This window comes from Oncorhynchus tshawytscha, unplaced genomic scaffold, assembly GCF_018296145.1.
Source record: "Oncorhynchus tshawytscha isolate Ot180627B unplaced genomic scaffold, Otsh_v2.0 Un_contig_635_pilon_pilon, whole genome shotgun sequence".
Classification (NCBI taxonomy): domain Eukaryota; kingdom Metazoa; phylum Chordata; class Actinopteri; order Salmoniformes; family Salmonidae; genus Oncorhynchus; species Oncorhynchus tshawytscha.
The window spans coordinates 211,611-225,926 of record NW_024609618.1 but is presented as its reverse complement, the minus strand read 5'-3'; the positions used below and the strand labels follow the sequence as shown (position 1 = coordinate 225,926).

The 14,316-nt window shown below is 48.4% G+C and overlaps 1 protein-coding gene across 9 annotated transcripts in view; it reads right to left on the bottom strand.

The window, feature by feature from the left end:
- Positions 1-11: 11 nt before the first annotated feature.
- LOC112235039 (caskin-2-like) overlaps positions 12-14,316 on the bottom strand; it is a 103,253-nt gene continuing 88,948 nt past the window's right edge. For 2 of the 9 annotated variants that reach the window (XM_042316331.1, XM_042316329.1), the window contains 10 exons: positions 9,331-9,448; positions 7,308-7,484; positions 6,987-7,064; positions 6,161-6,297; positions 5,856-5,919; positions 5,603-5,709; positions 4,864-5,076; positions 2,808-4,740; positions 2,437-2,719; positions 12-1,956 (listed from right to left, as the gene is read on the bottom strand). In XM_042316331.1, the coding sequence (XP_042172265.1) occupies positions 1,860-1,956; positions 2,437-2,719; positions 2,808-4,740; positions 4,864-5,076; positions 5,603-5,709; positions 5,856-5,919; positions 6,161-6,297; positions 6,987-7,064; positions 7,308-7,484; positions 9,331-9,448 (3,207 nt within the window). In that variant the 3' untranslated portion in view covers positions 12-1,859. The remainder of the gene's footprint in view (positions 1,957-2,436; positions 2,720-2,807; positions 4,741-4,863; positions 5,077-5,602; positions 5,710-5,855; positions 5,920-6,160; positions 6,298-6,986; positions 7,065-7,307; positions 7,485-9,330; positions 9,449-14,316) is intronic. The other 7 variants (XM_042316330.1, XM_042316332.1, XM_042316333.1 and 4 more) reach the window with 7 other exon arrangements.

Below are 14,316 nucleotides of genomic sequence, written 5' to 3'. Positions count from 1 at the left end.
AGTCAACAGGATCAGACTTGAATATTTAATGGTTAACTGTAACCAGATGAAGACCCAGCTGGATGAAAAAGGACAGATGTTGATAACTCAAGACAGTATAATATATATCCACAGAGCCATCTTAAATAAGGTGCCTCTAGCAGGTCTCAGTTCCGTCTGAGACACACAGACCTCACATTCACGCAAGGCTCTCCTTCACCCCACCTCTTCAAAACCACTGTTCCTCCTTCCATAACACAGAGCCAGGTGTGCGTGTTTAATGTGACAGCAGCTTGAACTGAATAGGTGGGACATTCCTGAGAAGGACAGAGATGAAACCCAGGTTACAGCCAGGGATCACATTCACACTGAAACGACACAAACATTTACAGTAGAGGACACCACACAATCATACAAGTCAGGGTTAATGATTTGAAAGTTCATGAGGAAGACAGAAACGCATCATAGAAGTTCATTCCCCCTGCTAGAAGTACTGTAGCATGCCCAAATATGGAACATAGCCATATAATGCTGGGTGGACAGGGGAAAAAACAGACCATTTTTGATAACCATGTAGATATTAATTTCATTCATGTTACAATAAGGAAGACCAGAACCCCTTAACAATGGTTCTGCATTTTATGGAAATATTGAAAATATCGAAGGAAAATCTGTACAAAGAACTTTGGTTGAATATGATTCTGCTCCCAGATATACCTATAAGTATACAATATACATATTTAGATACTCATTTAAATACTAGTTGGACTAATCTACATTAAAATGTTTGTTTTTCTTTCAAAAATAGTGTACATTATTAATATCTTGCATGTCATCCCTCGGCTGTACAAATCACGTATAACTCCTTATACTGACAGTGTGGACAGTGACGATGGCTAAATATGCTTTGAAAATCAAAGGTCTTCTTCCCTTTTGTATAAACAATATCATCCAGCACTTCCAAATGTTTTACATAGCTTCATAATACCAGAAATGATACAGCATCTAGTCATTCTGTATTACTAAAGAATGATTACTAAAGATTGTAACAGCACAAACGTACTGGCACCTTGCCTTGAGGAAGACAAACACTTTCATTGTGGTCAACTTGGTAGAAAATGGATCAAATACAAGAGTATTGAAAATATCAACAAGGTCCAATTGAAATGGTCAGACATGGTGAAACACAAAGGTCAAATGACTGATACAGTGTCTAATACAAATGGTAGTGTATGGTAATATTCTGTCTAGGAATGGTTCCTCTATAGGCCAGGATAAAAACACTTCTCCCCATTGTCTCTCTCTCTACGGCCAAACAATGACTTTACACAGAGGTGGAGACTGTGAGAAAAGAGGGGAAGAAAGGCCCACCAACATGATGAAGAAATGGAGGATGTTGGGTAGAATAAAAAGGACAACACAGTTTAACTCGTGTTGTATGAAACAACCCAATACAACAGTGTACTGGTACAGTATGTTGTCCACCCCTCATGTATCTACAGTCAGTCAGGCCCTGTTGAAACCAACAGGGTTGTTGTCAGGCCCTGTGTTGAAACCAACAGGGCTGTTGTGACTGATGGCAAAGCACTGTAGAGCAGAGTTAAGTGCTGGTGTTGAAAGGAGAGGAAGTGGCAACATGGAGGCAGGGAGGAGGGAGATGGATCCACACTGATCATTAAAACCATCCCACTCCATGGCACATCCTACAATATAGTCCCATATGTTTTCTGTTAGTCTGGTGGTGGGGGTTGGTCTGTAGTTTGAAGGGCGTCGGGGTCGGAGATAACACTTAGGTGGGGTGACCTGCTCCATTCTCCCTCTCATGGTCATTAGTACTTCCTGAGGTAAAGGGTCAAGGGTCAGTGGAGTGGATAGAGGGCTTAGTCCAGCATGGCATCTAGCTGGTCAGCAAGGTCATCAAACATGTTGCCAATGTCATCCAGAATGTTGCCCGTTGACTTCACTGTGTTAGCCCCACTGTCAGGAGGTGGAAAAAGAAGCAGGGTTTAGTCATGGAGAATGATAGAGGACTCTAGTGCTCAAAAACCTGTTGTATCAAGGGCAGTGCCATTGAGGACTTTCACCATTTTGAAGTAGTCAAATATGGGTTAAGGAAGGATCACATAATTCCATCCAGGTCATCTGGTGGGACCTGAGAAAACATTCCAGAACTGAAGTGACAGTAAATCACCAACCTTGACTTTATACCTGTTCAGACAACACACTCCAGCTGCAGTATGCACCCTTTCAGTTTGTTTACCAACTCTGAAGTAGTAGAAGAAGAAAACGGACTACTTCAAAATGGAGATGGCCTCAATGGTGCTGCCCATGCTCTCACAGACACCATAATGGGACAGATACAATGTTGCACGAATGCTACTTCAGTTCACATAAACAGTAGAGTGTATATGGCCTGTAAATACAGGAAATGGGGAGGTGTTGATCGTGTTCTCTTACTCATCAGTGCTGTCCTCCTGGGTGAGTTTTCTTTCCACAGCCTGCAGTGCTGCCTCCAGAGAGGTGCTGGTCTGCTCCAGCCTCTGCTGCTGCACCACCTCTAACCCCGGGCCAGACTCTACCCCTGGGCCTGGGCCGACCACACAGACCTGGGGCTTGCCTGTCTGGGCTGCCTGGCACTGAGGCCCTGGGGCTGGGGGACACCGGCTGGGTGTGGGTGATGGTGGGGCTGAGAAGGCAAGACTCTGTACCACATTGACAGTCATAGTGGGCGGCACTATGGCTGTTGGACAGGAAGCAAACACAGAAACTCAGAATTTATGATAAAAACAGAAAGACATAATAATGAGCTTCCACATGTAATAAGTTACCTGTAGCAGCAGCCAGACTGTGTCGGGACGGTTTTGGGGCTGTGACGGGGGGTCCGTGGGAGCTGTGAGGCTTGGGGGAGACGGGGGGTTTGAGGGGTGTGCCTGTCACTGCTAGGTTCTCCAGCCCCTCCAGACTGGCCTCACTGATCCTCAGACTGACCAGACTCACCTCCTCACAGCTCTGGGACTGGGGCCTGCTGCCTGGACTGGAGTCTGACCCTATCTGGCCCTCACTGTCACTGGTGGGAGAGCTGCCAGCATGGTCTTTAGGCTTGTATCTCCGCTTCACAGTGTCTGACTCCTTCAGGTTAAACTCAGGCACCTCCAGGGCTGTCTTGGTGGGCCCGTTCTTGTCTGCCGGGATCTCCACAGTGCTCTCGGCCCTGGGCGGCCCTCCCACCTTGGGCCTCTGCTTGATGGTGAGGTTGCCCTCCTCGGCGAAGGGGATACACTCGCTGGAGCTATTGTGAGGGGATGAGGAGCCATCCAAACCCGGTGCCTTAGGTTCCTCCTCCTCAGAGTCTGACTTCACCCCTAGCTCTGGGTCTGGGTAATGGTCTTGGATGTCGGTCTGGGCTGGAACACATTCGCTCTGAACCCTCCTCCTCATCCCTGCGGAGGCCTCTCTGGGCTCCAGTCCTGAGGGGTTGAGGCTGGGGAGGGGAGGCTCTGGTTGGAGGAGGTCCAGCCTGGGCCTGGACAGGCTCTTCCCCTCAGTGGAGGCCTCCAGACAGGCTGCGATGCTCCTCACGCTCCCTGGGCTGTCTGTCTCCACCCCCCCAGGAGAGGGCGCCATATTCTCAGTGGACCCAACGCTGAGGCTGCTGCTCACCGAGCTCAGTCTCTTGGGTGGGGCTGGAGGGGGACCCTTTTTACGAGCGCGCACGGCAAAGGACTGGCTACGTCCCACAGTGCCGTACTTTACGGGTGTGGTCTGCATGCCTGCCAGCTGGCTGCGTCCAGGCCGGCGGGTCAGGGTGGCGTAGGACTCTAGGGTGCTAGAGGGCGGAGCCAAGTCGTCATCCTCTTCGTCTGGTTCGCCGTCTGACAGGGCATAGCGTGTCAGGCTCTGGCTGCGCTTCTTAGGCGGGGCCAGGGTCATGGCGTGGTAGGTGTGTGCCAAGGGCTTGGTGGGCGAGCCGTGGCCCAGGTCGGTGCTGCCACAGTGGGAGTGGAGGTAGCTGAAGCCCCTCTGGGCCGGGGAGCCCTGGGGAGAGGAGCCTAGGGAGTGAGACCCAGGGCCTTTAGGCTTGGCTGGGATGGCTGGGTACTGGAACACGGTGGCTGCCCCCAGGGGGACCTGCTTGGGAAGCTGCTGCTGTAGTATGGACCTCTGGTCCCAGCCCTCTGGAATGTTCCTCTCCTTGGCAGGGCTGCTGTCAGCACTGAGGCTGGTGGAGGTGCTGCTGCTGCCTAGGCTCTCCTGTGAGAGGCTGTGGGGAGTGATGGAGGCCGTGGGGGGGTCCTGGGAGCGCCCTGAGCCCCTGGACCGGGCGTCGATGCTCTCTTGGCTCCGAGACATGCCCACAGCACTCTTAAAGGCCAGGCCCTCCTGGTAGTGGCTTGACATGGCTGTCTGCAGCTCAGCACTCAGCTCACTGTCCTGGAAGGTCAGCATCTTGGGGGTGTGGGGCGAGGGGCAGTCGGAGGTGCTGTCAGGGGGCTCGATGGTGACCAGGTGAAGGGCTCCAGGGGGCTTGCGGCGCAACGTGCCCTGGCCAGATTCTGCAGCCAGGATGGCCCTCTGGATGTCACACAACTTCTTCACGGCCAGCATCATCTTCTTCTGGTGGCCCAGCTTGGTGATGCCTATCTCCTGCAGGTCCTCCCAGGTCAGGTCCCGTACGATGCTGATGGAGTCATAGCCATTCTCTGACAGCTTCCTTTGGTACTGAGGCAGGCCTATGGTACTCAGCCACTCCCCCAGGTCTGCCTGGAGTAGGAGAAGAGTCACAGTCAGACCTACACAGTTGAAACCTTTATGAAACTAATGTAAAACCTGACTTGCACACAAAAGCAGACAGACAGACAGACACAGGCATCAGTAAGACCTTACCGGGATGTATTCAGGCAGCCACTCGGGGATGCTGAGGTTTCCTATCTCGATTGAGATCTTCTTGCGGTGGCCTGGCTTGGTGACGCCGATGGCCGTTAGGTCCTCTGGGGTCATCCTGCTGATGGTGGGGACGTCGTAGCCGGCCGTGATGAAGTTCCCAGTGTACTGCTCCAACTGGAAGTCACTCAGCCACTGGTAGATGGCCTCTGCATCCTACACCAGAGGGGAGGGGTTGAGTTTCACATTAACATCAACTACTGGCCTATTCACTGTCCTCCTGTCTTTTAATAGATACGTGTATTTCACTGTGGCATACAGAGTACACAGAAAAATACATTCATGAGTTGTAATGTGTGGCAAACATGGACAATATTTCCTGTCTTGTGTCTGTCCTGTCCTGTGTCTGTCCTGTGTCTGTCCTGTCCTGTGTCTGTTCTGTCCTGTGTCTGTCCTGTCCTGTGTCTGTCCTGTCCTGTGTCTGTTCTGTCCTGTCTGTTCTGTGTCTGTCCTGTGTCTGTTCTGTCCTGTCCTGTCTGTTCTGTCCTGTGTCTGTCCTGTCCTGTGTCTGTTCTGTCCTGTGTCTGTTCTGTCCTGTCTGTTCTGTGTCTGTCCTGTCCTGTGCCTGGTTAGTGCCTGGCCTGTGTCTGTCCTGTCCTGTGTCTGTCTGTCCTGTCCTGTGTCTGTCCTGTCCTGTGTCTGTCCTGTCCTGTGTCTGTCCTGTCCTGTGTATGAGTCTCACCTTGCCTTCCAGTAGCTGCTGAGGACGTATAAACTGTGGGGAGACAAACTGCTGTTCCCCTGGTCTCTGTATGTTCACCATCGGCCTCCGAGGAGCACCCAGAACCACTAGACAAGAAAACACACTGGAGAGTTAAATGAATGGTGCTCAGGATGTTTTCTACCAATAAGCACAAATCAAACTAGAAAGGTGAAGTTTCGGGAGAAATGTTGTGGTACGTAACAGTACTGAGAGAAAGGGCTGGTATTCCTACCTGCAGTCAGGTCAGGCTGTTTATTGGGGACTGGTTGCCCTGAGTCACCAGCAGAGGGCGCTGGCTGCACATCAAAACAGAGCACAAGACAAGTTACAGAGAGCACAGAAATAAACATAAATAAACAATAAACAATAAACAATAAACATCTGTTGACTGGCACTACATACAAAGACAGTAAATTACAATATCACATTTCCTCTGTTCATAGCTGTGAGTAGGATTTGCAATTATTTTAGCATTGTTATCGATCTCAATAAGACTAGCCAGGATAAATAAAGCTGAAATAACAATTGGTCCAGTACTTTGGCTGTGTCTGGGAGTGCGGTGGTCTGGTGGTGTTGTCCGTTGAGAGCAGTGTTACTCTCTGTGCTCTGTCCACTCCCAGCACTACGGGTGCTGCCCACACTGCCCGTACTCCCTACACTGTTCCTGTCACCTGCTAGATAGGACCACAGGAGAGGAGGATGGAGAGAGGGAGAAGAGAAAGAGAGAGATAGAAGTGAGGGACATTAAAGACAACCGTGGTGGCTGGACAGCAAGAGGGAGAGCAAAATGAGGTACCTCCCCTCTGTGTCCTTCCAGAGCTCACGTCAACACAGTCACACACACATCCACATGATTCTAACTGAAGCTGGCAGAGGATGGCAGAGGTTGGGGCTGTGGACCCTGTCACTGAGCCAGCCAAGTCATCACAGATCAGGGGGGGTGGCACAGGCCAGGACAGGACGTCATTTGCTGCCATACGAAGCCAAGGGAGATGGTTGCATGGTGGAGCGGAGCTGCAGGTATAGAGCAACAGCAGCCAAGGGTACAGAACTACAGATCTATAGGGGTAAACTACAACTACAGTCCTGCAGTAGGACAGATGAAAGGTCATCCACAGTGGAAAATTCCTACAGCGGAGTACACAGGGCACCCATTAAGCTTGCAGTGTCCTGTAGACTGTCGAAATTGTCACTTTTTTTTGGTCACTGGAACAGAGGTTTCCTGGTGGTCCCATCTTGTGGCAGCAGGGAGAGCAGCAGGAGCTATGGGAAGCTCAGTTTGAAGCTGGCACATGACAAAGGTAGAGCATGGGGACAGAGACAGCCAGCTATTGTCATGGGGGGACAGTGGAGGGACTCTTACCAGTGGTGTGTGAGTTCCTGAGCACCCAGATGTCCTCCTTGGGACAACCAGGCTGAGAGAGGCTGCTGGGAGGCCGACCTATCAGACATAACAACACTGTTGGGCCATGGGGGTACCATGGTCCACGGAGCAGCACTGGGGATTGGCTGGGCCTGAGCATGAGAGGGGTTTAGAGGGGGCGAACATAGGTGTCCTTGTGGCCTCACCACGGTTCACAGTGGTGGGGGAGTTGTCTGGCTGGTTAGGGGGCTGAGTACCGTATACAGGTTTCAATGTGCGTCTGTCCTCTGAGTGCATGTATAAGGGTGTGTGTGTATATACCTGGGTTGGCGCTGAGGCCGATGGTGTGGGGGAGGGCCAGGTGGGGATTGTTGGGAGTGTACAGTGTGTAGGAGTCGTCGGTCTGGGGGGCTGAGCTCAGGCTGGAGGAGAGGGGGGCTCTGGAGAGGAGCTGGTGGCGCTGGGTGGGTAGAGAGGCGTGCCGGGACAGGGTGCCCCCTACAGGGTCAAACAGGTAGGACACAGACAGAGAGGAGGTTAAAGCAAGCTGATGGTTAGAGGTGGACATTACATGGTATGGATGGAGAGATGCTGAGAGAAGAGGAGGAGGAAGGGATGGATTGGAAGCATGAGGGATTAGTCCAACCAAGGCAGTCTGGGAAATGGGGTGTTCTCTGGAGGGGCCAACCTGTCATGAAGAGGGGCCACCACTGCTCTTCCAATGCAGTGATGTGTAGCGATACAACCTATCAGTGTGTGTGTGTGTGTGTGTGTGTGTGTGTGTGTGTGTGTGTGTGTGTGTGGAGCTTATTCCACATTTTGTTGAGGCACAGCCTAAATTCAAAATGTATTCAATAGATTTTTTAAAATCTCACCCATCTATACACAATACCCCATAATGACAAAGTGAAAAGAATATACCGGTATATATATTTTTTGTAGTACATTTTTATAAATGTATTGAAAATGAAATACAGAATGATCTAATTTACATAAATATTCACACCCCTGAGTCAATATATGTTAGAAATGTCTTTGCAAGTGATTACAGCTGTGAGTATTTCTGGGTAAGTCTCTAAGAGCTGTGCACACCTGGATTGTACAATATTTGCAATATAAATATACAATTCTTCATGCTCTGTCAAGTTGGTTGTTGATCATTGCTAGACAGCCATTGTCATACCTTGCCATAGATTGTCAAGATAATTTAAGTCACAACTGTAACTAGGTCACTCAATGTCTGCTTTTATTTTTAACACCCAACTACCAATAGGTTCTCTTCTTTGCGAGGCACAGGAAAACCTCCCTGGTCTTTGTGGTTGGATCTGTGCTTGATATTCACTACTTGGCTGAGGGACCTTACAGATAATAAAATCATGTTAACACTATTATTGAACACAGAGTGAGTCCATGCAACTTATTGACTTGTTAAGCATAGTTTACATCTGTACGTATTCAGGCTTGCCATTACAAAAGGGGTTGAAAACATTTCAACTTTTCATTTTCTATGAATTTGTAGATTTCTAAAAGCAAAATTCCACTTTGACATTATGGGGTATTGTGTGTAGATCAGTGACACAACATTTCAATGTAATACTTTTAAAATTCAGGCTGTAACAACAAAATGTGGAAAAAGTAACGGGGTGTGAGTACTTTCTGAAGGTACAGTAGGTGCAGAGGGACAATTTAAGATGGGTCTCCCGTTCCCCTGATCTTTTGTTGTGGTGACAGATTTGCAGAGAAGACAGAAACCTGTCATTTTTCACTGACTGCAGTGCTGAGCTGCTCCCTGTTCTGTCAAAGCGGTTACGTGAGTGTCACCACGCCAACCTGCACATCAAAGAGGTGGTGTGGGGCGGATTATCTTCTTCTGTGCTGTTAGGTAGGTAACTGACACCTTCTGTTAATCTAACCGGTATTAGAGGTAGACTGCATGGGTAAGGGTGGGAGTTTTTACATAATGTACAATAGCAGATAACTCCTGCAGTTCCAAGCCATTTCCCTTTCCATTTCTGACTTAATCCTGCATTGTGAGTGTGCTGACATGTCAGGGAGATGAGTGAATTAGTGTGTGAGTGAGTTAGTGAGTGTGTGTGTCTGTGTGTTGATGTTACGACATGCCGGCAGCTGACTCAACAAGCTACGAATCCTCCGTTTGCTGCGGGTGCCACGGTTACGCAATGAAAGAGGCAAATGTCAGAGGGCTCTCTCTCTTTGCCCATTGCTTTCAGATGGGAGTGGGGAATGGCTAATGATTACACTGATCTTATAGGGTGTGTGCGTGTGTGTGTGTGTGTGTGTGTGTGTGTGTGTGTGTGTGTGTGTGTGTGTGTGTGTGACTGACCTGAGCGTCTGCTGATGACCTCTACAATGTTCGGGGGGAAGTAGCCCACCCGGTCGGTGCCCCTCTGGCTGTCGTGGATGTGGCCCTTCCAGCGCCCGTCCATGTGCTGCTCTAGGACCTGCCAGGCAGCCAATCAAAACAAACATTAAGACGGGTCTAAACCAATCAGGTGGCTATTACTACCCAGTGTCTCTCCATATTGAGGCAGGTAGGTCTGTGAGATTCTATAACGTGGTGTTATTTCCACTGTTTATGTACGTGTGTGTAGGAGTGTACCTGACCTGAAGTGTGCAGTTCTGGGACAATGACAGAAAGTACATGTTCCAACTTGAAACACATTCTACGTGTTAACAACTTCATCTGTGTATCTATGTCTCTGTATGGTTTGTTTTCATAATGTCAAAGATGTTTTACATAAGTTGGGAGGGAGGTACAAAAGCAGCGCCACAGCCCTGAGATCAACTGTAGTACAATAACAAACCGAGAGAGAGAACCAAAAGGTCAAGCACATAAACAGATGATGACAGTAGTCATGTGTTTCTGATCATGTTCCATTTGTCCACATGAGCTGCTAAAACCCAGGCCATTGTCTCTGCTCCCTAATTTATCAGCCTTAGTCAGAGGACACAAGCCAAGGGACATTAGGGTTAGGGGGCTGAGGGTATAGGGGAGAACAGGGGTGTTGGGTTGTGTGTCTGGTAAAATATGTGGGTAGAGGGGAAACAGCATGTACTGAATGAGCAGGTTTGGCAGCAATAGAAATAAACATTGAAATTTACTGACCTGTACAAGTTGGCAAAACATATTTTTCTAAAGGCCTAAATTCGCTAAAGGCACACATGCGTAGGATTTATTTTAGAATGCATTGTTTTCAATGATAAAAACCCTGCAGGCTCCGACGCCTCGCTCAATTAGAATGTCTCTATTTTTGCTTTTTATCGCTGGTGCTGTAGTCACACAAAATTAAATATTTCTTTGTAATTATTCACTTTTTTCCGAGCTCATTAGAAATGGAAGATGTTGCTAAGATTTGAGGCTTTACCCTACATGCTAAATTAGACCAATTCATCCACTTACGGAAACACAACATCGCTATCAGCCTGTCCAATCCTCTTCACCCGCCTTGCTCTGCCTGACCACTTTTTGCGTTTTGATTCGGCACCGGTCCCCACTAAGATGTCAGGTAACCTTTTGCCCAGTATCTAACATGTACATATGTGTATGAGGTGTGGAAAGGCTAGTTGATGGGAGAGGTGGATGGCCTGAGGGCAAGGTTTATGAATTGTTTCTCTCTGGTATTGAAGCAACCCCCCACAGCAGCAGAATAGGCCGACACACTCCCAAGAAGTAAAACAGGCCAGGGTTCATGAGCCGATGTGTGTGTGTGTGTGTGTGTGTGTGTGTGACAGTAGTAGTAGTAGTGAAGTCATTTCTGAGTGGGAGTGATGGATGAATACCAGGGCCTGTCCCTACCCGTCTCTCTCTCTCTCTGGGCTCAAAGAGAGCCACCCTTCAGATATATACTCTCTTCCTATAAACTAGTTCCCCCTCAGGAATATGGATAGTGAAGTTCACCTGTTGTGCACTATACCCCTGAGGACCTAGAACTGATAGATGACGTGAACATCAGGTTCAGTACAGTGAACTGATAGATGACGTGTACATCAGGTTCAGTACAGTGAACTGATAGATGACATGTACATCAGGTTCAGTACAGTGAACTGATAGATGACATGTACATCAGGTTCAGTACAGTGAACTGATATATGACATGTATATCAGGTTCAGTACAGTGAACTGATAGATGACATGTACATCAGGTTCAGTACAGTGAACTGATAGATGACATGTACGTCAGGTTCAGTACAGTGAACTGATAGATGACATGTACATCAGGTTCAGTACAGTGAACTGATAGATGACATGTACGTCAGGTTCAGTACAGTGAACTGATAGATGACATGTACATCAGGTTCAGTACAGTGAACTGATAGATGACATGTACATCAGGTTCAGTACAGTGAACTGATAGATGACATGTACGTCAGGTTCAGTACAGTGAACTGATAGATGACATGTACGTCAGGTTCAGTACAGTGAACTGAGAGATGACATGTACGTCAGGTTCAGTACAGTGAACTGATAGATGACATGTACATCAGGTTCAGTACAGTGAACTGATAGATGACATGTACATCAGGTTCAGTACAGTGAACTGATAGATGACGTGTACATCAGGTTCAGTACAGTGAACTGATAGATGACGTGAACATCAGGTTCAGTACAGTGAACTGATAGATGACATGTACATCAGGTTCAGTACAGTGAACTGATAGATGACATGTACGTCAGGTTCAGTACAGTGAACTGATAGATGACATGTACATCAGGTTCAGTACAGTGAACTGATAGATGACATGTACATCAGGTTCAGTACAGTGAACTGATAGATGACATGTACGTCAGGTTCAGTACAGTGCGTAGTGATGGTCTCCACATCCTGTCACAGTCTACATATTTTGCTGCCTTACAATGAAGTATTAACTCTGGGGCGTAAAGACACACAATCAATACATCTTTTCCATTTGATTTTTATTTTTTTTAAATGTTCTATAATTTTTATTTAACTTTGGGAATGAGGAGTAGGTTGTGTTGATCGGTAGGAACAAAATCAAATGTATTCCCTTTTGAGACAAAATTTTAAGGCAGTAAAATGTGAAGACTGTGCAAGGGGTGTGTAGCCTTTCAGTAGTGACTATATGTGCTTTATGACTGATGGTAAGTCACATCAAGTCACATGATGATCACATCAAGTAGACCCCATTCATGGACTCATGGATTGTTTGTTTACCGTCCTATAGTCCAGTGGTTTCCATACCGTCCTACAGTCCAGTGGTTTCCAAACCGTCCTACAGTCCAGTGGTTTCCATACCGTCCTACAGTCCAGTGGTTTCCAAACCGTCCTACAGTCCAGTGGTTTCCAAACCGTCCTACAGTCCAGTGGTTTCCAAACCGTCCTACAGTCCAGTGGTTTCCAAACCGTCCTACAGTCCAGTGGTTTCCAAACCGTCCTACAGTCCAGTGGTTTCCAAACCGTCCTACAGTCCAGTGGTTTCCAAACCGTCCTACAGTCCAGTGGTTTCCAAACCGTCCTACAGTCCAGTGGTTTCCAAACCGTCCTACAGTCCAGTGGTTTCCATACCGTCCTACAGTCCAGTGGTTTCCAAACCGTCCTACAGTCCAGTGGTTTCCAAACCGTCCTACAGTCCAGTGGTTTCCAAACCGTCCTACAGTCCAGTGGTTTCCAAACCGTCCTACAGTCCAGTGGTTTCCAAACCGTCCTACAGTCCAGTGGTTTCCAAACCGTCCTACAGTCCAGTGGTTTCCAAACCGTCCTACAGTCCAGTGGTTTCCAAACCGTCCTACAGTCCAGTGGTTTCCAAACCGTCCTACAGTCCAGTGGTTTCCAAACCGTCCTACAGTCCAATGGTTTCCAAACCGTCCTACAGTCCAGTGGTTTCCAAACCGTCCTACAGTCCAGTGGTTTCCAAACCGTCCTACAGTCCAGTGGTTTCCATACCGTCCTACAGTCCAGTGGTTTCCATACTGTCCTACAGTCCAGTGGTTTCCAAACCGTCCTACAGTCCAGTGGTTTCCAAACCGTCCTACAGTCCAGTGGTTTCCAAACCGTCCTACAGTCCAGTGGTTTCCAAACCGTCCTACAGTCCAGTGGTTTCCAAACCTTCCTATAGTCCAGTGGTTTCCAAACCGTCCTACAGTCCAGTGGTTTCCAAACCTTCCTATAGTCCAGTGGTTTCCAAACCGTCCTACAGTCCAGTGGTTTCCAAACCGTCCTACAGTCCAGTGGTTTCCAAACCGTCCTACAGTCCAGTGGTTTCCAAACCGTCCTACAGTCCAGTGGTTTCCAAACCGTCCTACAGTCCAGTGGTTTCCAAACTGTCCTACAGTCCAGTGGTTTCCAAACCGTCCTACAGTCCAGTGGTTTCCAAACCTTCCTATAGTCCAGTGGTTTCCAAACCGTCCTACAGTCCAGTGGTTTCCAAACTGTCCTACAGTCCAGTGGTTTCCAAACCGTCCTACAGTCCAGTGGTTTCCAAACCTTCCTATAGTCCAGTGGTTTCCATACCGTTCTACAGTCCAGTGGTTTCCAAACCGTCCTACAGTCCAGTGGTTTCCATACCGTTCTACAGTCCAGTGGTTTCCATACCGTTCTACAGTCCAGTGGTTTCCAAACCGTCCTACAGTCCAGTGGTTTCCAAACTGTCCTACAGTCCAGTGGTTTCCAAACCGTTCTACAGTCCAGTGGTTTCCAAACCGTCCTACAGTCCAGTGGTTTCCATACCGTCCTACAGTCCAGTGGTTTCCAAACTGTCCTACAGTCCAGTGGTTTCCAAACCGTCCTACAGTCCAGTGGTTTCCATACCGTCCTACAGTCCAGTGGTTTCCAAACTGTCCTACAGTCCAGTGGTTTCCAAACTGTCCTACAGTCCAGTGGTTTCCAAACCGTCCTACAGTCCAGTGGTTTCCAAACTGTCCTACAGTCCAGTGGTTTCCAAACCGTCCTACAGTCCAGTGGTTTCCAAACCGTCCTACAGTCCAGTGGTTTCCAAACCGTCCTACAGTCCAGTGGTTTCCAAACCGTCCTACAGTCCAGTGGTTTCCAAACCTTCCTATAGTCCAGTGGTTTCCAAACCGTCCTACAGTCCAGTGGTTTCCAAACCTTCCTATAGTCCAGTGGTTTCCAAACCGTCCTACAGTCCAGTGGTTTCCAAACCGTCCTACAGTCCAGTGGTTTCCAAACCGTCCTACAGTCCAGTGGTTTCCAAACCGTCCTACAGTCCAGTGGTTTCCAAACCGTCCTACAGTCCAGTGGTTTCCAAACTGTCCTACAGTCCAGTGGTTTCCAAACCGTCCTACAGTCCAGTGGTTTCCAAACCTTCCTATAGTCCAGTGGTTTCCAAACCG